This window comes from Periophthalmus magnuspinnatus, chromosome 17 (assembly GCF_009829125.3).
Source record: "Periophthalmus magnuspinnatus isolate fPerMag1 chromosome 17, fPerMag1.2.pri, whole genome shotgun sequence".
In the NCBI taxonomy this organism is placed as follows: domain Eukaryota; kingdom Metazoa; phylum Chordata; class Actinopteri; order Gobiiformes; family Gobiidae; genus Periophthalmus; species Periophthalmus magnuspinnatus.
This window is the reverse complement of record NC_047142.1, coordinates 29,629,276-29,654,720: the sequence shown is the minus strand read 5'-3', so window position 1 is coordinate 29,654,720 and position 25,445 is coordinate 29,629,276. Positions and strand designations below refer to the sequence as shown.

The window sequence follows — 25,445 nt, the reverse complement described above, 5'->3', positions numbered from 1 at the left end:
TCTTGTTGTGGGCCACATAAAATGACGTGGAGGGCCACATTTAGCCCGGGGGCCTTGAGTTTGACACATGTGCCATAGTGTGAAACATTGCAGGAACAGCAGTAAAAAAGTTACATAGTGGAACTTTATAAGGCTATGACAAGGAACCTGGTTGGAAAGTAGTTTTACATCTTACCTTATGCGGTGAAAGTAAGAGCTGACTACTTTATATGTGTGGAGCTTATATAAATGCGGGCGATATGGGAAAAATCATATATCATGATATTGATTGTTTTATATCACAATAACAATATATATCACGATATACCACAAGAAAATATGTTTTCAGTTATTCTCTGAAAAGTTTGACCAAAATTTCATTGCTTACTTTACTCCAACTTTATTTTGAAGTGACATTTAACTGAACTGTCACAAATGAGAAACATACATTTTAGTGCAGGAATATAAATGTATCGGATGAAAAGAGCTGTGGCAGAGGTGCAGTAGCCTTCACATTTTTTTCAAAATATTAGTTATTTAGGTATAACGTACCTCGGATGAAGGACTTTGACGAGGTTTCTAAAGTCATCCTTCTCAACTACAAACACAGGAGCCTTTACAAATGTAGCGTGAGATGGAACATCTGTCTGTTTGTGACGCTGGGATGTTTTCTCGTACGGCGTGCCCTGTGTGAAAGAAAAGACTGATTTATCTTCAGCTGGATATAGTTTTTCTGACAAGACACACTAATGCAATCGTCGCAGGATATTTAATGATATATTTTCTGTAATAATTGATAAAATTAGGTTCGAAAGAATAGAAACGATGGAAGACAAATGCCACAATAGACACTTTTCTGTCGTCCCCATGATGTATCGTCATATCGCCCAGTACTAGCTTATATATACTAATGTTTATCAAGCGTATTTGTATATTTCCTGCAGACAGTACACTTGCTTTTTCTGCTTGTTGGGACGTCACAGTTTTTCACTTTATATATAACTTGCTATGTGTAACTAGGCCGTATATAATAAACAACATCTTTTTCAGAGCTCTTTTATTTGAATATACTGCAGCACTGGTGATGCAGTTTTAATCAGGCTAAAAACAACAACTACTAATTTTGAAGTTGGTTCCCTGCATTGGAAATACAAACAAACACAATTAGAATAAGTTTAAAAAACAGTGGTGGAATGTAACGTAGTGAAAGTAGGGACGTACTTTACTTAAGTATACATTTTACATTATACATTTACATTTTAACATGAATACGTTTTACTTTTACATTCATATTTGAAATGAGGTATCTGCTTTTTACTCCTTTACACTTTTGAACAGGACTGAAAAATAAAAGTGTTTCTATTATAATGTGAGACCTGCTGAAAAGTCTGAGGGTTTATTTTTAACACATTCATAATTTGAGCAGAACAAAAATATACAAAAATAAAAAACAGATTGAAAAAACAATTGATTCAGTTGTTTCTGTTGAACAAAATTCAGCTCAAATCTTTAACAAAATCACTACTTTTGAAGCTTTATAAGACTCAAAATCTGCACAAAACACTTTTAGTTTTACTCTTTAAGTACATCTTTAAATGGGAACTTTAATACTTTTACTCAAGTAGATTTTTCCATGTGATGATTTTACTTTGACTTGAGTTTTTTTTTGTTTTTTTTGTTTTTTTTAACAAAACTGAGTACATCTTCACCTCTGCTGGGACAGATCACATGACCATATGAACAAAACACAGCTCCAGGTCTGTATTTGAGGAGGAATCATATTATAACATGGTAGAAAGCTCTGAAAAGTACGTGTTTTTTTCAAAACGCTGGTGCTTTAAAGTTATAACCTTACAGTTAAAGTGAGCAGAGTGACATTGGAACCTGTACAAACGTTAGCTTGGGTTTTTTCATCTCTGTTGCCGTGGGTTACATCATAAATAGGTACAAGTCTCCCCACACGAGGTTGACTTTCAAACATCTTTAAGTTACAGACATTTTAACTCCTCAACAGCAGTGCAGTGGTTAGCTCTGCAGCCTCGTGCGTGTTCTGCCTGTGTTTGTGAAGGGTTCCTCTGGGCGCTTTTGGTTTCTCCCACTACTAAAATATGCAGTAGGCTGGTTAAATAAATAACTAATTAAACTTAAATAAGAAGAACTGGAGATTCCGTTTGGCATATACAGTTTATGAATCAGAGTGGTTGTAAAATGTGAACAGTTTTCTAATTTTCCTCAAAACCTCAAAATTAAAATTCAACTTCAAACCAGGTCAACAAAATGACAAATCTTTACCACAGAACACAACAGGGTTCTCTTAGTTTGTAGTAGCACAACAACAGCAACAGGATAGTAATAATAGTTGGGAAAGAAAGAATAAGTCCTATGATTGAGTCTTATAGATATTTGTTACATGATAATAAGAAACATCACGAAACCAAAATGTCTTCAAAGTTGTAGAATAAAGTTATCCAAACCAGTAAAAGAAAAACTTAATTATGTAACTGAACAAAGGTTTTAAAGTGAAAAGTGATCATCCAAACTGCTTCTTCAGTTCTGGTCAGATTACTGCTGGACACTGCCTTATATCTGTCTGAAGGGAGGAGCTAATGACACTGAAGCTAACACACCTGTTTACACTTTATGTTCGCTGGCTTGGTCTAATGAGCTACACTAAGTGCGAACTATGTCATGTTTTACATAATCCTTCAGGCGTCTAATGGGTGCTCTCACACCTATTAGCATACTGACTAACCTTATTGTTTTCTTTGTTTAGATTTAGGTCTGAGGATGGAGTTATAAATAGAGATAAATTATGTCTAAGCCCCCATTCCTGTTCAAAGATGGATTGTCTGAACAGGAATCGGGGCCTTAGACATCATTTATCTCATGAACAAGGAAAGCAATAGTTCTAGCCAGTATGCTAATAAGTGTGAGAGCACCCATTAGGGGCCTGAACGATTATGTAAAACATGACTCAGACACAGTTCACAGTTAGTGTAGTTCAACAGACCAAGCCAACAAACAGAAACTGTAAACAAACAGGTGTGTTAGCTTCAGTGTAGTTAGTTATAAGTCAGTGTCCAGCAGTAATCTGACCAGAACTGACAAAGCAGCAAAATATCTTCACTCTAAAACTTCTGTCCAGTTGGCAGATTTAGATTTTTCTTTTACTGTGGGTCAGACCTGGACGACTGAGGGATTACACAAGATGTTACCCAAAAACTCAAAAGATTGCTGTGTTGTTTTTTATTCCAATGTAACTATAAAATAGAAATCTTCTGTATTTGTCCCTCCATCTTGTTTTTGCCCACTGTAATCACACCAAACACAAAATACACCAATCCTAAAAGCATCGATTCTGACCACTCTCTTAACACACATTTTCAGAGTCTTGTTCTTTTCTTGTTGCGTTTGGCCATGTTGATTTGGTCCCAGTTCCATCTCAAACATATCGTCTCAAAGCTCACGTGCACGTTCTATTTCTAGAGCGCAAATGATCTATGTAATGAAGTTGGCCATATTGATCAGGTTGTTTCTAGCTCACTCGTTACAGTAGGTGTGTATTTTTTTGTGTGTGCAGTAGCGTGTAGTAGTTGTGTGATCTCTGGCCTTGATTCCTGGATTGTGGAGTCTTAAAGTGAGTGAAGGTTTGAACCAGTTACTCTCTAGTTAGTGGGTAAAATGTTAACCTACTTGCCAGTCCAGAAAACAAGATTGAGTTGAAGATATTTGTTTAAGCTTTTAGTTCAACTGTTTATAATATTGTTTTGGTCTAAGCCTCAGAAATCACCCCGTTTAAATTTTCCCTGGATAGTTACGTCACAGGTAGAAATTCAGATTGCTTCTTTAAGTCCATACACTTGTTCTGAACTTTTCTGCTGTCAGATTGTGTTTGACGACTACGTGCTTAATAATGCGTGCTAGTATTATCACTTAAATTGCTAGTTTTTGTGATTTCCCACATGGTTAATTCTCTCAGTTGCCAGTAGATGACAGGCTAACACCAAATCCAGATGTGAGAGTGCAGACTTTGTGTTTCCTAACTTCCAAATCATGAAATGCCAAAAGTACTCCTACTCCAACCTTTCCATAATTGTTCTTGCCCTTAATTAGCTCCTATTAGCAAATGCTGATTAGCCCTATTGTTTCCTTTGTTTTGGTTTGGGTCTGAGGATAGAGTTGTAAATGGGTGACAGGTTATATTAAATAGATTCATGTTTTGATGTGGTCGCCACGCTCCTTCTTCTCCTCTCTCTTCTCTTCTTCCTCATCCCTCGTTCCTTGTCCTCTTCTAACTTCAAACACAATGTGTGACTCCGAGCGCATACATATATTCTGTTTTGACCTGGACCCCCACCGCTCTCTTATTCTCTATCCCTCTCTCTGTCTCTGTCCTCCCTCTCATTCTCTCTCCCCTCTCTCTTTCTCTCTCTCTTACTCTCTTAATTTGAATGCACTTTTCTGGTGGGACACAGAGAGATCCAGTGCTGCAGTGATCACACTCATATTTATTCAGCTAATCTTTTCTTCATTTTATTCTTCACATTTGCTTTACTCGTGTGTGATGTCAGGGCATGGAGAGATGGAGAGACAGAGAGACAGCAGTACAGTTATAAAAAGTGATCTTATTATGGGTATGTGGGATGCCTGCCCTTTGCATTTGACCCATTCTTCAATGCCTGGGTCAGGAGTACCTAGCTAGAGGATTTCCCCAATTGTGCATGGAACCAGCTAGTTTCCATGTCCGCCCTTGAGTGCTGCCCAGATCTCTCTGCAGTGATGTGGGCACTGTGTCAGACTGTTCTGGTAAAGAAGGAGCTGAGTCCAAAGGCAAAGCTCTCGATTTACAGGTCAGTCTACACTAGTCCTGGTGTAGTCCTGGTTTAGTCCCTGTTTAGACCTGATTTAGACCTGGTTTAGTCCTGGTTTAGTCCTGGTTTAGTCCTGATTTAGTCCTAGTTTAGTCCTGGTTTAGTCCTGATTTAGTCCTGGTTTAGTCCTGGTTTAGTCCTGGTTTAGTCCTGATTTAGTCCTAGTTTAGTCCTGTTTTAGTCCTGATTTAGTCCTAGTTTAGTCCTGGTTTAGTCCTGATTTAGTCCTGGTTTAGTCCTGGTTTAGTTCTGGTGTAGTCCTGGTTTAGTCCTGGTTTAGTCCTGTTTTTAGTCCTGGTTTAGTCCCTGTTTAGACCTGATTTAGTCCTGGTTTAGTCCTGGTTTAGTCCTGGTTTTGTCCTGGTTTAGTCCCTGTTTAGACCTGGTTTAGTCCTGGTTTAGTCCTGGTTTAGTCCTGGTTTAGTCCTGGTTTAGTCCTGGTTTAGTCCTTGCTTAGTTCTGGTGTAGTCCTGGTTTAGTCCTGGTTTAGTCCTAGTTTAGTCCTGATTTAGTCCTATGTTTAGTCCTGGTTTAGTCCTGGTTTAGTCCTAATTTAGTCCTAGTTAAGTCCTAGTTTGGTCCGGATTTAGTCCTGGTTTAGTCTTGGTTTAGTCCTGGTTTAGTTCTGGTTTAGTCCTGGTTTAGATCTCTTATTCTGCTGTCACCTATGGCCATGAGCTTTGGTAATAAGGACAAGATGTCGGATAAAAATGGTTAAATAAGTTTCCTTTGCAGGGTGACTGGGGCCTTAGAGATAGGGTGAGGAGCTCAGTCACAGAGGAAGAGCTCAGAGTAGAGCCGCTGCACCTCCAGCTCGGGCATTTGTTCCAGATGCATCCTGGATGCCTCCCTGGGAAAGTGTTCATGTCCCACCATGAGGAGGGCCCGAGGGGAAGGCCCAGGACACGCTGGAGGGACTATGTCTCTCGGTTGGCCTGGGAACGCATTGGGGTGTCTGGGGTGAGGGAAGTCTGCTTAGATGACTGCTCCCGTGACTCTGCCCCAGATAAGAGGAAGAAAACAGATGAAACCTGAGTTCCCAAAACCTTTCAAACTATACACAGAAAGCCAGCGTCACCAACTGGCAGTCGTTTTTTAAACTGTACCTTATTTTTACCATGTTACAAAACAGAAGGTCAAACGCTGTGTGACGCTTGAGTGTACAGAGTGTACAGACTGCACAGAGTGCACAGAGTGCACAGAGTGTACAGAGTGTACAGACTGCACAGAGTGTACAGAGTGTACAGACTGCACAGAGTGTACAGAGTGTACAGACTGCACTGAGTGTACAGAGTGTACAGACTGCACAGAGTGCACAGAGTGCACAGAGTGTACAGAGTGTACAAACTGCACAGAGAGCACAGAGTGTACAGACTGCACAGAGTGTACAGAGTGCAGAGTATACAGAGTGCACAGAGTGTACAGCGTACAGCGTGTACAAAGTGTACAGAGTGCACAGAGTATGCACAGAATGATGTACAGCCTCTTCAATACTGAACTTCTCAAATGAACCAACCACCCTGCTGCCATTCTATTCCTCTGTTTCTTCCCATCTATGCTCCAGCCCTCCTCTGCCCCATTTCCACGCCAGCAGCAGCAAAACCCACAGCCTCCTCAGCCTGTCCATCTCCTCCTCTTCTCCACCAGCGTCTCCCCCCGCACGCTCACATAAACACGCTGTCCTCACACTCTTCTCTCATTGGTTTACCCTCCTCAGATCAGCACCAGCTCCTGGTGCACATTTCAGCACCATGGCCAGCTCCTGTGTGTCTGCTCAGTCTGCTCTCACTCTCAACTTTGGAGTGGAATGTTTATGGGAGGGGCTTTACTGTTATTAGAAGTGCACGCTACGCTTCCTGATTCGTGAAAGCCTTCAAATTAGATCCAGACAGCACACAGCTGACTTATTTTCCCCTTGTATGTATAATTTCATTAGCCTACAGTCGTCACAAAACACTGCAGTAAAACAAAATACAAGTTTAAAGAGTTTGTTCTTTCCAGAAATTAAAAATTCATTTCAAAATGGTGCTGCCAAACCTAATTTCCATTTTTTTGCCTCAAAATATTCATGCAGTAATCAATCAGTCCTGCACTTCTCCCAGTCCTGCCCATAATGTTTCCTCCAGAGGCAGTGTACATGAAACTGTACTGAAACTGGCTCAGGTCCAGTCAGCTCTGTAATTTGCATCATACAGAGCAGTAAATGAGGCGCAAACTTCACTTCTTGGAGTTTCTTCTGTCTCTCTCTCAACTTCTGCCCCACCCCCCCCTCTCCTTCCCTGCTTCCCCCTCTCTAACTCTTTTTCTCTTTCTCTTCCTGGCCCATTTCCTTTTCATATCTCCATCTGTTCCCCCTCTCTCTCTTTCACACCATCTCTTTCTCTCCCTCTCTTCTCCCTCTCTCTTTCTCTGTCTGTCACACTCTCTCTCCTCATCTCAATCCCCTTTTCTCTCTCTTTCTCCTCTTCTTTTACTCACTCCCTCTGTCTTTCTGCCTTTCTCTCTCTCACCCCACGTGTCTCCTCCATCTCTCCATCTGTTCCCCCTCTTTTCTTACCATGCCCCCCATCTCGCCCCATCCATCCCTCTGCTCATCCTTTATCTCTTTCTCTGTCTCACGCTTTCTCTCCTCCTGAAACATTTGACCATATTTTTTATCTCTTTTCTCATTCACCCTCTCCCTTTCCCTCACTTCTTTCACTCTAACCCTCTCTCTTCCATTCTTTCACTCTCCCTTTCTCCCTTGTACCCCAACACATGTCCCCTCCATCTCTCCATCTGTTCCTTCCCTCTCTCCCTCTTTCTCTCCACTTCTAATTATCCGTCCCATCCTTCAGCTCATTTGGTTTAGTGGCTGTGCTGTTAGCGCTGTGCTGTTAATGCTGTGATGTTAGCGCTGTGCTGTTAGCGATGTTAGCGTTAGCTTGATCACACCATTAAGATGATCTGAAATTTCCAAATCAATCCAGGATCACACCATGTCCAAAAGACAGCAGCAAAAATATGGACTTCTGTACCACTTTGCACTTTCTATAGCAACATGTAAACAACATAGCGTAGCATTAGCTCGTATTCCTGTGCGGATGATGAAAACGTTAGCCACCATCTCCCTTAGACTGTGTAGAGTGTGTGGGTTAATATGAACATTTAAAACTAAAATGATGAGTCTGACAGCAGCAGTTCTTCTTTGTTTATTCTTTATTTGTCAGGGATCATGTACAAATTAATGAATCTTACAAAAGAAAAGATGATTTGTACCAGATATAGCTCCTGTTTCTCTCCATGTGCAGTCTCTGTGCAGTGAACACACATTAAAACACACATTTCATCACAATAACATTATAAGACAAACAGTTTGTTAATTAACATTAGCAGGAAAATACAATACAATGTTTCTATGTCCAGTACATGAGTTACAGAGAGAGGGGCCATGGTTTTCTAATGTAAAGTGAATTAGAGCCAGAGCCGGAAACAAACACGCCTGTGATCACTTCCTGTTTGCACCATAGCAGCTAGCAAGTTAGCTATGTCCATTTATATATACAGTCTAAGATGATGACAGTGAGAAACATCAGGTGACGTGACGTATTATGCAAACTCAACACTCTTAGCCGTTTGAGACTCGCGTGCTCTGAAATAAATCATCATAATAATGCTAACAATAATCCATAGTGTGATGAGATACAACCTGCAGCAACTGTTCCACTGGTATTAGCTTGCCCAAAGACACAACAGCAGAGTGTAAATGTAACAGTCGAGCCTCGTTTACGCACTGTGTTTGTTTCTAATGATGTAAATGATTGTATTTATATAGTGACTTACAAGTGCTACATTATTAGCTGTCCTGGGGCAGACTGGCGCAAACATGGCTGCCCCTCTGTGCCAATGGCCTCCCTCACCGTCCCATCGCTCACACATTCTCACAGCTTGATAAATGCGTACAGCTAAACAGTTTGTAGCATTTTTTAACAGTAAAGTTAATTGATCGCTAGCTAGAATGAAACCTTTGTTAGCTAATGCAACGCTACTACAAAACTAGCTGCACTGTTAAAATAAATGGCACTTTCCCCGTTAAGTAAAGCCATAGTTTGAGTTTGAGTGCAGCTCTGAGCAGCAGTGAAAGGCTTCTCCTCTTTGTCTGGAGTCCACACACTCGTCTGATGTATACACCTCTCTTTGCTCCTCTGCACAATCTTCACCACCAAATTAAAAAGCACTCATTTAGGCTGCGCAGCGCTGCTAACATATTCACAATCAATACAATCTGCCCGGCCCAGCCAAATGAGCCAAAGTCCGCCCGAAGAGATGCAGAACGCAGAGGCATTAGTTGCACTGGAGACAAGAGTTCCCAGAGTTTTGGTCACGGTTTAGGAAAATCAAATCTGCCGAGACGTCCAGGCAAAACAACATGGTGCCGTGGTGTTTGGAGGGTCTGAGGGCTATATCTATAATGCTAAAGACGTGTTTTCTTCACGTCTTTTGGAAGAGTAAAAAACTGTCAAATCTGGAAGTCAGGAGCTTTTCGTGTGCGAATAGATCAGGAGTCGAACCCACAACCTCGTCACTGAGAGGAGGAGATGGGATAACCACTCTGCCGTCTGTTTTATGATCCATGTCTGCCTCTTCACAAGCACTTCATTTCTCCATTGGCTTTTCACAATTTGTCCAAGACCCACCTATACAACCATTAACCTCATTTATCTGCTCCCGAAACCAAAAACTCTCCTTCTCTCTCTCTCTCCTGCTCCCTCTCGCTCCTTTGCTCTCCCTCCCTCCTTCACTCATTTGCCGGCACGTCCCTACCTCTCTCTGCCTCTCTTTCTCTCTTCTTCCCTTTCCCTCTGTCTCTCTTCTCTCTCTCTCTCATTCCCTCCCTCCTTCATTCATTTGCTGGCACATCCCTCCCTCTCTCTCTCCTTTTCTCTTCCTCTCTCTCCCTCTGTCTCTCTCTTCATCTCCTTCTCTCTTCCTCCCTCTCCCTCTCTTGCTCTTTCTCTCTTTCTCCCTCTCTCTGTCTCCCTCTGCTTCTCTCTTCCTCTCTCCCTCTGTCTCTCTTCTCTCTCTTGCTCTCTCCCTCCATCATTCATTTGCCGGTGCATCTCTCTCTCTCTTTCTCCCTCTCCCTCTGTCTCTGTTCTCTCTTTCGCTCCCTCTCTCCTTCACTCATTTGTCGGCACATCCCTCCCTCTCTGTCCTTCTCTCACCCCCCTCTCTCTCTCTTTCCTCCTCATTCTCTCTTCCTCCCTCACCCTCTGTCTCTGTCCTTCTGTCTTCTTCCCTCTCTTACTCACTTGCTCTCTCCTTCTCTCTTCCTTCCTCTCTCTCTCTCACTCTCTCTCTCCCTCTACTTCTCTCTTCCTCTCCCTCCCTCTCTCCCTCCCTCCCTCCCTTCCTCTTGTTCTCTCTTCCTCCCTCTCCCTCTGTCTCTCTCTCCTCCAAACCACAGACCTGACCTATCGGTTCCCTCGTTCTCAGGCGCATCTCTCCAAACTGAAAAACGCGTGTACAATTTTCCGAGGTCTCGCAATCAATACACCCTCGTAACTAGATCTGGTCTCGTTTGGAAAAATCTATCTTACCTGCGAGCCCCAAGACGGAGGGAGGGAATGATTAAGGAATGGAGGGGTAGACGGGAGAGAGAGGGATAGGGGAGAGAGGGAAGGAGAGGCAGGGAGAGGGAGAGAAAGCAGACAGAAGAGAGAGAGGGGGGTGGAGAGAGACTGAGAGAAGAGATTTAAAAGAGGGAGAGGAGAGAGAGCAGGATAGGGGGGAGAGAGCGGAGGAGAGACAGAGAGGGGGGAGGGAGAGCAGACAGAAGAGAGGGGAGGAGAGAGACTGAGAGAATAGATTTAAAAGAGGGAGAGGAGAGAGCAGGATAGGGGAGAGAGAGCGGAGGTGAGACAGAGAGGGGGGAGAGAGAGCAGACAGAAGAGAGAGAGAGGAGGAGAGAGATTGAGAGGAGATACTTAGAAGAGGGAGAGGAGAGAGGAGAGAGAGAGGGGGGACAGGGGAGAGAGGAGAGAGATTGAGAGGAGATATTTAGAAGAGGGAGAGGAGAGAGATAAGAGAGAGAGAGGGACGGGGAGAGAGGAGAGGAGAGAGATTAAGAGGAGATATTTAGAAGAGGGAGAGGAGAGAAGGAAAGAGGGACAGGGGAGAGAGGAGAGACAGAGAGAGGGGGAGAGAGAGCAGACAGAAGGGAGAGAGGGAAGACAGAAAAGATAAATGAGGGGAGTAGAGAAGAGATTTAGAAGAGGGAGAGGAGAGGGAGGGAGAAGAGACGAGGAGGGAGGAAAGGGGAGAGAAATGCGACAGGGGAGAGAGAGGGAGTAGAGAGATTGAGAGTGGAGAATTTGAGTTGGGAGAGGAGAGAGGGGGAGGGGAGAGACGAAAGAGAGGGGGATAAAGTAGAGAGGGGAGGAGAGAGAGGGGAGGAGGGGGGTTAGGGAGAAGGACATAGTAGACAGAGAGAGAGACACAGAAAGAAGAGGGTGGGGGAGAGAGAGGGCAGTAGAGAGACTGTGAGACGGAGGTATTTAGAAGAAGGAGAGGAGAGAGGGGGAGAGGGAGGAGAAGAGATGGAGAGCGCGGGGGAAGGGGGAGAGGAGAGAGGGAGGAGGAAGGAGAGAGGGGGAATAGAGAGGAGATAGTGGGAATAAATTGGCTGCAGCGTCTCTTGGGTGGATAAGCTTGTGCCAATGACCACAGAGCTTCATGAAGACAGATGTGGTGACCTTCTGTCCAGTGATAAAGAATAGAGATACAAAGAGAAGAGGAGAGGAGAGAGAGAAGGAGGAGGAAGATGAGGAGGATGCTGAGGAGGAGGAGAGGACGCCAGGGAATGCAGGGAGGAGAGAGCAATCACTATAGACCGGTGTAATAGACAGATAGATAGAGAGACAGAGAGACAGAGAGGAGAGGAGGGAAATGCCAGGGGACATACGGAGAGAGAGAGAGCAATCACTACAGACACGGGTAATACACATATGTCGAGAGATAGATATAAGAAAGAGAGAGAAAGAGAAAAGAAAGAGGAGAAAAGTGAGACTACATTAGTGTACCAGACAGATGGATTAGGGGAGATTCATTGTAATGTTGTGAAATGGGGTGAAAGAGGAGAGCGACATTCAGAGAGACATGCAAAGCTAGGGTGAAGTAAATGTGAAAATGTGACGAGCAGAGAAGAAGAAAATTAAAGGACGCACACGGGAATCAAACCCCAGACCTTCTCACTGTGAGGCCTCAAAACACACAGACATCCTAAGAAAGTTGTTTTCTCCTCCTAAATATCTCGTAATTTTTGTCTTAAATATTCATATTAACTCGCTCTACGTGATTCTGGTGTTTTTATTTCAAATTTTGTCTGTAAAATTGAGATATGAACATTAATAACAGACTAATCCGGCACTTTCTTTTCCCAGAGGTTGCTCCTGTTAGCGTTAGCGACAGGTGAGGTGATTGACAGCGTCTCTAAGCGCTCACGCCCTCCTAAACTAGCAGCGGTGCAGGAACGGGACTTTCCTTCATCAACCTCGCTCTGGATTGGCTCTTTGGTTGCTATGATACTCGCGGATGGAATTCGAAATATGCAACTTGGCTCCAGATTAGCCGCTATAACTGCTAGCGTCGATGAGCTTCATTTGTGGGTGACGTCACACTCACTCCACTTCTTTATACCGTCTATGGTGCGACCTACATCCACTTTTACTGTTTAACTCTCTTCTTTGTGGCCCCTCCCCTCCTGCTCTGTCTCCCCTCCCACCTCTCTCCTCATTTGCATAATCACAAGTGTTTTCGCGACACCTCAGGAGAACTGAAGAAGTTAGCGAGAGCTGTCGGAGTTTGAAATGTGCCAGTTCAACACTCCAAAAATATGTACACGAAATACAACTGAGATTGTATTACACAGCTCCTGAAGTTTAAAAACATGAAAAACAGAAGTAGTTCATTCTAAACGCTTCCTCAATAACTCACCATGATGAGTTTATAACTCTCACAACTCTCAGAGACCAGAGCAGAGTTCACGGTGCAGCAACTAGCATGCTAACTACAACTGCCTAGCATGCTAACTACAACTGCCTAGCATGCTAACTACAACTGCCTAGCATGCTAACTACAACTGCCTACACCAGGACTAAACCAAGACTAAACCAGGACTAAACCAGGACTAAGCCAGGAATAAACCAGGTCTAAACCAGGACTAAACCAAGACTAAACCAGGACTAAACCAGGACTAAACCAAGACTAAACCAAGACTAAACCAGGACTAAACCAGGACTAAGCCAGGAATAAACCAGGTTTAAACCAGGACTAAATCAAGACTAAACCAGGACTAAACTAGGACTAAACCAAGACTAAACCAGGACTAAACCAGGACTAAACCAAGACTAAACCAGGACTAAACCAGGACTAAACTAGGATTAAAGCAGGACTAAAGCAAGACTAAACCGGGACTAAAGCAGGACTAAACCAGGACTAAACCAGGACTAAACCAGGACTAAACCAGGACTCAACCAGGACCAAACCATGACTAAACCAAGGCTAAACCAGGACTAAACCTGGACTAAACTGAGACTAAACCAGGACTAAACTAGGATAAAACCAGGACTAAACCAAGACTAAACCAGGACTAAACTGAGACTAAACCAGGACTAAACTAGGATTAAAGCAGGACTAAAGCAAAACTAAACCAGGACTAAATCAGGACTAAACCAGGACTAAACCAGGACTAAACTAGGACTAAACCAGGACTAAACCAGGACTAAACCAGGACTAAAAGAGGGCTAAACCAACCAATTGCTAAACCAACAGTCTGAACTGCTTAATAATACCAGTAAAAGTCTTTACAGTCCTGTATCACTTTACTCAAATACATGGGAAAAAATGAGATTGAAATGGAAAAAATATAAAAACTAGAAGATGTTTTGCTGATCGTCAAAGCAGCTGGTGAGAGCAATTACCCAGAGACACACTTTGAACAGGCCATATATTATTTTTTTTGTGATTAATTGGCTAAGAAATTTAACAAAACGACAATATTACAAATGTCCCTTATTTTTGTTCAGAAGAGCTCGTACCGCCTGGTGCCAAGTCTGAGGTTTTATAAAGGAATAAAAGTCCCATTATCATTCACATAAAATAAAGCGTCTGTTACATCGCTCCCGTCTGCTCCTCTGAACTGTGGAGTCGACTCGCCAGTGGACAGAGTCACCGAAGTCACATGTTTTTATGAAGTAAGAGTCAACAAAAAACAAACCAAAACTAAAAGACTGAATCAAGAACTATCTGGACTAAAGTTGGACTATACCAGGAATATGTCGAGACCAAACTCAGACTGAACCAGGACTTAACTTTGATAGAAATCAAACCGGACTAGGACTGAACCAGGACATAACTAGGACTAAACTTTGACAGAAACAGACTTAACCAGGACTGAACCGAGACAGAGTAAGAACTACACCAGGACTATCAAGAAAAAAATACTCAAAACAGTGCTATCTCAAGACCAAACCCAGACTGAAGCAGGACTGAACCAGAACTAACCCAGATTTGAACCAAGATTTAACCAAGACTAAACCAGGAATAAACCAGGACTAAACCAGAACTAAAGCAAGACTAAACCAGGCCTAAACGGGACTAAAACAAGACTAAGTCAAGACTAAACCAGGACTAAATCGAGACTAAACCAGGACTAAATCAGAACTTAACCAGGTCTAAAGCTAGACTAATCCAGAACTAAACCGGGACTAAACCAGGACTAAACCAGGACTAAAACAAGTCTAAACCAGGACTAAAGCAAGACTAAACCAGGACTAAATCAGAATTTAACTAGGCCTAAACCAGGACTAAAACAAGACTAAACAAGGACTAAACCAGGACTTAACCAGGCCTAAACCAGGACTAAAGCTAGACTAAACCAGGCCTAAACTAGGACTAAAACAAGACCAAACCAGGACTAAACCGGGACTAAACCAGGATTAAACCTGGTCTAAAACAACACTAAAACAAGACTAATCCAGGATTAAACCAGGACTAAACCAGGACTAAACCAGGACTAAACCAGGACTAAACCAGAACTAAACCAGGTCTAAAACAACACTAAGCCAAGACTAATCCAGGACTAATCCAGGACTAAACCAGGACTAAACCAGGACTAAACCAGGACTAAATCAAGACTAACCCTCTAAACTGCTAAAGAATACCACTAAAAATCTTCACAGTCCCATGCCATGCAGTTTGAAAACAAATATTTACTTGGGAACATCCTCTAAATATTAATAACTTCAAATTAACTTCATAAACTTCCCTCTTTATTTTGCATTTATTAACCAGGACTCTCCACTCCCCCCTGAGGCCCCCGGTGGTACTGCTCCGCTGGTCTGTGTCCTTCTGCACTATGAAATGAATACTTAATCCTTGTTTAACATAGCGCGCGTCAATGGGCCTTAGTGCTAATTAGCTAGCTTCTTGGACGTGAACCAACTCTGTAAATATGTGGTGAGCTAGAGACGGGCCCTCTTTCTCTCCCTCACAACACGCTACAATCACCCTAGTTTAAACGGAGCTGGGACAGGTCCGAATCCCCAGGTGGACTTTGCTGTGTCACTGCCAGATTACAGATGGTTTGACCTGGTTTATGGTTAATATCTTTGTAATTACTGGGCTTATTCACATGAAACTAAAATGTCTTTTCTGTCAGTATAAATAAACAAAAGTCAAATGATTTTTTCATAGTATTTTCAGAAAATGGAGCCATTATTGAACCCCAAATATGTGATTTTTGTCAGATGAAAGGACTTTAAATTTATGGAGCCAATCCTGAAAGATTCTGTACAAACATAGACTGTATATATAAATGGACATGAGCATGAGCGTGCTTCCAGCTTCATCGACTCCATTGGCTCCAATTCACTTTCTATTGAAAAACTGTGTCCCCTCTCTGTATCTGCTGCTGTCAGACAAATCAGGCGCCTTCTTTCCCTGAGGTGTTAGCAACTGGTTTGATTGACAGCGTTGCTAAGTGTGGTATGGGCAAATTGACCGCTATAACCGCTAGCCTCGATGAGCTTCATTTGACTGGAGCACTCTCTTAGTCCCCTTCTTTATACAGTCTATCTTCATGTATGATGGTCAGTTTGGGTCTTTTTATTTCTTTTTATTTCTTTTTTTTTTTTACTTAAAGCTAAATCCACTTTTTTACTATTTATCTCTATACGGTGTTTTAACATATATAGTCTACTGTCCTAGTGTCTCCAAGCCCCTTTTTGGTAATGATATTAATGTAAACTAGGTCAATTTGGAGTATATGCTGCCTTCAGTGGCCTCTGCAGTTTCAAGTACTATGTGACATCACCCAGAACTGATGGTGGTTTTGATTACAAACGCCTAACTGCAGAGGTGGAGTTTGAAATGTATGGTATGATATGCTTTTATTTGGACAGGAACAGTGCACAACAAGAAAGATGTATGGTGCCAGGTTATAGCAAAAATACAGATTTCCATCTGTAGTCCTTGGACAGGCTGATGTTAAGTCAGATTATGTAGTGAGTGTGGATACTTATTGGACCAATCATACTGTTCCTTAAGCATCCAGACCCCTCCTCCTCCCTCACTCTCTTCTTTAGTCCTCCTGGTACTGCCCAGGTTAGTTTCAAGTGTGGTTGTGGGTGGAATTTCTGTGTTTTGTCTCACTTTAAGACAAAATTAAATAGGATAGAATATTGTGATCTTTTTTTTTTATACATATATATCACTTGTCTCGTATTCTTCACTTCTGAAAGTTCTCAAAGCAGCATTGAAACTCCAAACGGTTTAAACTGTGAAATGAGCCCTCCTGCGTTAGCTTAGCCTGAGCTGTCAGACACATTTTCACTGGACTTAATGGACTCAGAGAAAGATACATGTCTAGACGAATACACAGCTCTGACATTTGATAACTCTGGACTGATGCGGGGAACTCTGTCTTAGTCATCAGAGGTTGACGTCATGGAGACAGTTCAGAAATATCTTTAGATCAAACTTCTCAAGAAGGTGGCATTACCCTGCGTCATTGTGTTAGCTTAATAATGGAACTTGGAGGGCTGAGGTGAAAGGGACCTACATTATGATGATTCATCTTCCTGAACTGGCCTGTTAGCAAGTTATTTTCTGGCTAAAAATCATATCTGGAGTTGTGTTCAGTTTCATGCATGTCTCTTCCAATGTTCTGTTCCAGATTCTGACCAGAGATGTCACTGCACTTTCATCTACACAGTTTGCACTGGTTCAAACTGATTCACCTTATGCGTTCCAAACATCCTAGTTATTCACCTCAATGAGTTTACAAGGGCTCTCACGACTTTCTCAGGCCAGAGCGGAGATTTTCCATCATTATAATGTTATTGCTAACAACAACTAGCATGCTAGCAGTGCACATCCTGATTATCAGACAATAAAACGCTTTATCATTAGGTACAGACAGAACTCAGCAGTGGAGACAAGCCAGAAATGTTGCACAGTGCGCCTTTAATATTGTAGAACCAGAGGTGGGACCAAGTCGTTGTTTTGCAAGTCTCAAGTAAGTCTCAACTCTTTGGCCTCAAGTCCAAATCCCAAGTCTAACACAGGCAAGTCAAAATCAAGTCCCAAGTCAGTGCCCCACAAGTCCAAGTCAGGTCCAAGTCCAAATCCCAGGTCTTACATAGGCAAGTCTAAGTCAGGTCCCAAGTCTTACACAGGCAAGTCCAAGTCAGGTCCCAAGTCTTACACAGGCAAGTCCAAGTCAGGTCCCAAGTCTTACACAGGCAAGTCCAAGTCAGGTCCCAAGTCTTACACGGGCAAGTCAAGTCAGGTCTCAAGTCACAGGAAAGTCCAAGTCAAGTCACAAGTCAGTGCCCCACAAGTCCAAGTCAGGTCCCAAGTCTTACACAGGCAAGTCCAAGTCAGGTCCCAAGTCTTACACAGGCAAGTCCAAGTCAGGTCCCAAGTCTTACACGGGCAAGTCAAGTCAGGTCTCAAGTCACAGGAAAGTCCAAGTCAAGTCACAAGTCAGTGCCCCACAAGTCCAAGTCAGGTCCCAAGTCTTACACAGGCAAGTCCAAGTCAGGTCCCAAGTCTTACACAGGCAAGTCCAAGTCAGGTCCCAAGTCTTACACAGGCAAGTCCAAGTCAGGTCCCAAGTCTTACACAGGCAAGTCCAAGTCAGGTCCCAAGTCTTACACGGGCAAGTCAAGTCAGGTCTCAAGTCACAGGAAAGTCCAAGTCAAGTCACAAGTCAGTGCCCCACAAGTCCAAGTCAAGTCCCTAGTCAAACACAAGCAAGTCTAAGTCAGGTCTCAAGTGTAACACAGGCAAGTTCAAGTCAAGTCCCAAGTCAAACAAAAGCAAGTCCTCTGCTTTGAGCGTCAAGTCATTTCAAGGCTTAAAAATAACATATCTTGTACATTAGAAAGTCATAATAACAAACAGTGATGTACCATTCTCCAAATCTCCTGCTACTTTTCCTTTGTAAAAGTTTTGAAGAGACCTTAGTACAAACCATTACCGTCATAATCCAAGAATTAAGATTGAAACCTATTTAATAGCAGTTATTTCTCCATGTTGTCTATGGGCAAAGGATCATGGTCTATGTAGTTCTCTCTGTGTTTAGCTGTTGTTGGAACAAAACAAAGCAGGCCCAGTATTATTTTGAGATGTTTGACGATACGATAGCACAGTGTTTCAGTCACTGTTGTATCCCTGGTAACAAATTGAGAAAAGGGGAGGGGCATGTTCCAGTTCCTGTAAAATGAATCATACATGAAAGTACCAACTGTTCCGAGGAGACACATCAAGTCATCTCAAGTCACACGGCTCAAGTCCAGGTTGAGTTCCAAGTTTGAGTCCATTTTATGAAGTCTGAGTCCTCAAAGTAGTGACTCAAGAAGTTCCCTGGACTTGCGGCTGTGCCTGGTTCTTGTTTTCCAGGCATGACTTGCAAAAACTACCCTCAGAACTTCCCCAACTTTTTCATTTGAAGTTTCAAGATTGTGTAACGCCCTCTCTCCCTTGCTTCTTCTCCTCCTCTCTTCTCTCTACTCTCTCCTCTCTCCTTTCCTCTTCCCTCTCCTGTCAACCCCCCCCCCCCCACACTCACCCACACACACACACACACACTTTTCCTCTCCTCTCTTCTTTCCTCTTCCCTCTCCTTTCTTCTCCTCCCTCTCTCCCCTCCCGTGTATCGTTCGCATTAACATTAGTCCTATGGCTCTGTGTGCGTCTGTGGAGGTCAAATCAGTCGCAAACGCTGCTGTATTTCTCTCTGTTTCATCATCCATCCATCTTCCTCCTCTCCTCCTTCAAGATGTTCTTGTTTTTTTACCCTCAAAGTCATGTAGGTCCCTCAGCCTCGTCCCCCTCTCCTCCTCATCCCCTCTCTCCCCTCTGACCCTCCCCCTTTCTATCTGTGCTACTTCTTTCCTCTGCTCCCTCTCCTCCCCCTCATACTCCTCCCTCCTTTCTCCTCTCCTTTCGATTCCTCTCCTCCCCACTCCTTTCTCTTCATCTCCCCTCTCCTCTTTCGTCCCCTTCTCCCTCCCTCTTTCTCTTTGTGTCACTTCTGTTCTCTTGTCCTCTCCTCTTTTCCTCTCTCCTCCTCTGTCTCCTCTCCTCCTCTCCTCTTTCCTCCCCCTCTCCCTCCCTCCTTCCCTTCGTGCCGCTTCTGTTTCTTTCAGTGCCGCTCGTCTCATCTGTCACAGTCAATTTGTATTTCCGACGCGCCTCCTCACGATTGGCCCGCTCGCCCCCGCTCCCACTCTCTTCTCTCTCTCACTGCAAAAATTGAAAATCTACAAGAGCTAACATGATTTGAATTCAGAATAATCATCTCGATATACACGAGCAGTCAAAAGTTTGGACACACCCTCTCATTCATTTTTTTTTCTTTATTTTTACTATTTTACATATGTACGGAAGACATCACATACATGAACAAAGATATAAGGAATAATATAGCAAAGAAATAACTAATAATATATTTTTGACATATTTTATATTCAAATCCTCGCCCTTTGCTTTGTCGAAAAAATATTTAGTACAGTTATTTAACTTTTTTCTTTGCTACATAATTCCATATAGCAAACACTGGGGTTGAGGTGTCTTGCCCAAGGACACAACACAAAAACAGCGTTCATCTGTGGGAGCTGGAATTGCACCGCCGACCTCTGGGACAGTGGATCTGACTCAGTGGATTAAAAAACTGTGACGTCACTGAGAGTTCGGCTCCAGTCAAATGAAGCTCATCGGGGTTAACAGCTAGCATAGCGGCCAATTCGTAGCCAAGTTCCATATTTGGAATTACTATTGTGAGTATCATAGCAACCAAAGAGCCAATCCGACGCTTAGCAACACAATCAATCAAACCTGTTGCTAATGCTAGTATTTTTCAATGTAAAGTGAATTGGAGCCAGTGTGAATGGAGCCAGAAGAGCCCATGATCACTTCCTGTTTGGAATACGGTGGCTAGCAGGTTAGCTTTGTATATACAGTCTATGATCTGACCGCTCTCCCAATGATTTTTATGTCGAGAGCGGGATTTTCCAACCTTCCGATCAGTAGACGAACGCTCTACTAACTTAGCTACTGTTGCCCATTGTGTAGATTTTTCCAATTATTTTTTTTCTTAGTGCAAATAAACCAGATAGAATGATACATACTATTTTATCACAAAGAAGTCATTTTACAAGTGTGTGTGTGTAAATCTGCCTCTCAGCCCCTGGGCCTCACACCTCCTGTATTCTCGTCTCTGCTTTCCCTCCTCTTTTCAAATTGGTCCCTCTGCTCATAATAACTATTCTACAGTCGTTCTAAATACTACTTTATACAAACTATTTGAACTTATCTCAGATTTTCATTTTTGCCGTGTGTAGTATTATGTTTCAGGATACTTAAATGTTAAACATGATTTTGATACTAAAGAATAGACTCGATACTCTGATACCACGATGATAATTAAAAAACACTTTCGTTAGACAGTAGAATGTGATTTTCAGCATTAAATGGTAGTACTTTCTTTCTTTGAATCTGTGTAATCCCTCAAGAAGGTTCCATACTGGTCCATGGGCGTATACTAGTCTATGTGGTCTTATCATAGACTGTATATATAAATGGACATTAATTCTGTCCTATGAATGTGACTTTTTTAGTATCGATACCTGCTCAAATGACTCTAAATTTAGTATGAATTAGTACCACATTTCTGATGCTTTTGACAGCCTGTAGCGTGTAGACATCATTTTTACAGTGTAACTCTTGTTGTTGTATCTGTCTCACGCCTCACACCTCCTGTATTCTCTTTTCTTTCTCCTTTAAAATTGGTCCCTCTGCTCATCACAACAATAATAATTCTTCTACAGTCTTCTTGTCTTGTTTTTTGGCTTTGTTCGTCCTCCTCTGCTGCCTTCTGCGTTACATATGTTCCCCGCTCCTACGCACAGAGAGTAAAGTATAAGGCATACAGGGACACACGGAAGTCTATAGAAAATACAGTTTGTACTATGTTTACTTTGTTTTGTGTGGGCGGTAAAGAACTCAAGTGACATTTTCAAAACTCGTTAAAGTGGGACTAAACACCTAAACTCCGCCCACAGCCGGATTTCAAATAGAGCTGTGAAACTGGGTAGTACCTGGAGGACTAAAGGGGAGTGTGAGGAGGGAGGAGGGGTGGGGTCTGGAGGTATAAGAAACAGTGTGATTGGTCCAACAGATATCCTCACTTCAAACTTTCTGATTAGAAATGCCTGGCTGTAATCAGAGAAGTCTTGAGTGATGTCACATAGTGCTTGAAATAGCAGAGGCCAAGATTTAGAGTTTATTTGCACTTTAAATGATGTATAGAAAGTATGCAAATAAACTCAAACGTCTTGTAATTGAGTTGAAAAGACATAATTGCTTCAGAGTTAGCTATGTATTTAAATAACTCTATAATTGTATTTCGAGTGAAGTGAAAACAACACTGATATAGCAGAGAACTTTGAGGATGAGTTGTTGTTTTCTACACAGTCTGGTGTTATAATGACAGTGGTTTGATCCTGAAAAGTTACATAGTGCTTAAATTGTTAAGTTCCACCAAATCTCCTCCTCCTCCTCTCCCACACTCATCCCTCTTTTCTCTCTCTCTGCCTCTCTTCAGCTCTTCGGGATAATCGGATCCAGCTCCACCGCTCCACCCCCACAGAGCTGTCCATCACCATCTCTGAAGTGCAGCTGTCTGACGAGGGCGAGTATACGTGCTCCATCTTCACTATGCCTGTACGCACCGCCCGCGCCAGTGTCACCGTGCTCGGTAAGAACAACATATGTACTCTATATGCTCTACTGTGTATATACTGTGTATGAGCAGTGTATATATAATGCATATATACTGTACTTGTACTCCATCTAAACACACTGCCCAAGCCAGTGTCCCCGTGCTCGCAAAAACTATACTGTATTAGTGCCGGGCCATCAGGGCCATCAGGGCCAGCAAGGCCTTCTCTGCTGGTTCTCTTTATGTCATATCATGTCCACTTCGTTGAGTGACTTACAATCTTGTTTATCGTGGTAGAGTTTTTATCCAATTATAGTTCAGTTGCTTGTGTTGTTAGGCACATTTTATTTTCCTGGGGCTTTAGAATAAACAGAGTAGGCCACACCCACTGTAAGTAGTTTCAATAGACAATCAGATCTCGATTCTGCACATTAGGGCCTACACTGAACTGGACATGTACGTGTCCTGTGATTGGATAATAAGCACTGCTAGAGCCTGAAAGGTGGCAGTTTGCAGAATGATAAATGAAACCCAGAGATCCAACAGCTATTGCTGTATTTTTAACCCATGATGGCTGAAGGAGAAGAAGAGATTGATGTGGTTGCAGATATACTTTTCACACCATTGGCAAAACAAGCCTTTCATAAAAAGCTCGATATTATGAGAAGAGGTTGGCCAACCCCTGCGCTAGCTAACCTGTCCCAGCAAGGAACAGGGTTTGTCCGTCATTTCCAGACAAGCACCTATGAACTGAACCTGTGGCTCACAGCTTCTGAGAAACACTGCAGTTTGTACTGTTGTTGTACGGCTGGGCACTTAAAGCTACGGTGCATTTAAAAACTTTTGGAGACACTCGAGTGACCTGCAGCTCAGTGGCACGCAGGGAGACGGAGCTCCACAATGAAAAAGTTAGTCTATAATGTTAATAATAACATAGCGCATTGAAGTCACCTCAGTTAAAACTGCACTAAAGTTCATTCAATCTCATCTGTGCCACATTTTCAGTTATTTTCTGTTGTATAGACTATTGTCAAAAAAGGCAAATGATCTGTTTACTTTATTTTCAAAGAATAGTTTGTTTTTGGTCTTGTCTGGTTTCTGTCTTATATGAAACAGCGACATTGTGCATTTTATTGTTAAACTAACTTGTATTGTTAAGCTCACATAGAGTCATTTTGGTGCCATTTTATTTGGCATCTTTAGATCAGATTTTTAATTTTTGACAGTATCTGTGAACTTAGTTTCCCTCTTAATTGTGAATGCAGTGCTGCTTATGGGTTTTAAATGCTCCTTAAATTAAGTGTTGCTTTACTCGCCTGTATTGAGGTGATGTTGTTAGGTGTAAGTGGGACGTCACTGAAGGCCCAATGGTCAAATGCACGGCCCGCCACTGCTCTATATACTGTACTGTATATATACTGCATATATACATACTGCCTGTGCCAGTGTCACTGTGCTTGGTAAGAATTGTGTATCTACTGCATATCTAGTGCATATATACTGCTTGTATGTGCTCCATTTATACACACGGCATGTTATCGTGCTTATCGAGTTTTAAGGCTATAAACACAGGCTAATATATTGGATTGGTTATAATTTTAAGTCATGCAATTTAGAGAAAACTGTGAAAAATCATCCCACAAATCCCATTGTGATCAACATACGGAGGCGACAGTCGCTCAGTCAATAGAGTGTTCGTCCTCTGATCTGAAAGTTGCCAGTTTGAATCCAGCTGATGACACAAACATAATTTGTGGTAGTGCACTCAGATGAAAACTGAATACTCGTCATTGTGTTCCTGGGCAAGACACCTAACTGGCCTCGCCCACAGTGTCTGTGTAGGTAGAAAAGTGCTGTATGAAAGTGCACATTTACGATGGATTGCTCTGGATTATAAACTTCAGTACTGACATTAGCAATGAAAAAAAACTCATATTGGCCCACCATTATTTCCCCCTGTCCCCACTAAAGGCTATATGCTAGCTCCAGTGTTTTAAAGCTCTGGGTCTTTATCAGAGACTGCATCTGTCTGATAAGAGTTAAACTCCTGAGGTCATACATCACTTAAGCCCCTACGCACAGGAACAGTTTCATTTTAACCTCAATTCTTTTCAGTCTTTAAATTTGGCCAAAAAATGACTTTAGTTCATCACATTTTTGCTCTGACCCCTGTGTTTTGTTTCATAAATGGTTAAAGAGCCCATATTACTCTACTCTATATCTACTGGTTTTGAACTAAAAGTAAAAGGAGCTGTAAACTTGAAAACTTCCTCTTCATGACATCACAAGGTGGAACAGCGCATAATGAGTTTTAGCAATGCAAAAAAAAAGCTCACGAGGGTCAGTTTTGCGTAATGTCGGACCTTTAAGATTCATTGCACTTCAGTTACTCCGCAGAAGTGATTTATTCTACATGAAGTAACTGTTTCCCCGATGAGGATCACAGTGATGTTGTTGAATGGTTCTCCTGAGGTTTCCTGCGACACACATAACTGCTGGTGATAAAAGGTTATGTCCTCAAGCGCACACTCTGCAGTCAGCGGTGACAGGCTCTGCTCTGGTTTCGTAAGTTTTAATGACGCCAATCATTAGGACGTAACCCACAAGTTCTTTCAAAAGCAGCACGATAATCCCAGCTGGGTTCCTTCTTACACGGTGCTGGGAGAATTCTGGCATTAGTGTTTTTCTTGATTTATTTGAAGGCAATGTCATTCGCTCATATATTCAGTTACAAGACACAGGTAAATGAGCAAACAGGAACGTTTTCAGATGCAAATTAGAACTTTTCTCAACACAGTGTAGGGCCACATTGTCTAGAACACGTGTCAAACTCAAGGCCCGTGGGCAAAATGTAGCCCGCCAGGTCATTTTATTTGGCCTGCGACAAAGTAAATTAAAAGGTAAAATGTCAGTTTATCAGGAGAGACACAGTTACACAGGCATTTTTTCATATCTATGCAAATCCATATACAATATTTATAAGTAATAAATATAGAGAAAGTACATTTGGTTACATTTATCTTATAGTTACATCTGCGACCATTCTGATGATGTGGCCCTTTGTGAAAATGAGTTTGACACACCTGGTCTAGAACAAATGAATTCACAGCAAAAGAACATTTCATATATTTATTATCAGCTGTTCATATTAAGCGGCTGAATGACTTGGCATCTTGGGAACATGGAATATAATCACGCTCAACTCCCAAAATATGCTGAAGGTATAAATCACAAGCAATCCAATTTAAGATAACACATAAAGTACACACTACTCCATACCAGAGGAACAAGAACAGCTTTATGTAAACAATGCAAACATGGTGTGGGTT

The 25,445-nt window shown here is 42.3% G+C and overlaps 1 protein-coding gene across 1 annotated transcript in view; it reads left to right on the top strand.

The window, feature by feature from the left end:
- Positions 1-25,445, top strand: part of cadm3 (cell adhesion molecule 3) — a 283,081-nt gene that overhangs the window by 147,765 nt on the left and 109,871 nt on the right. Inside the window, exon 4 of the mRNA XM_055228474.1 lies at positions 22,000-22,152. Within this exon, the coding sequence (XP_055084449.1) occupies positions 22,000-22,152 (153 nt within the window). The remainder of the gene's footprint in view (positions 1-21,999; positions 22,153-25,445) is intronic.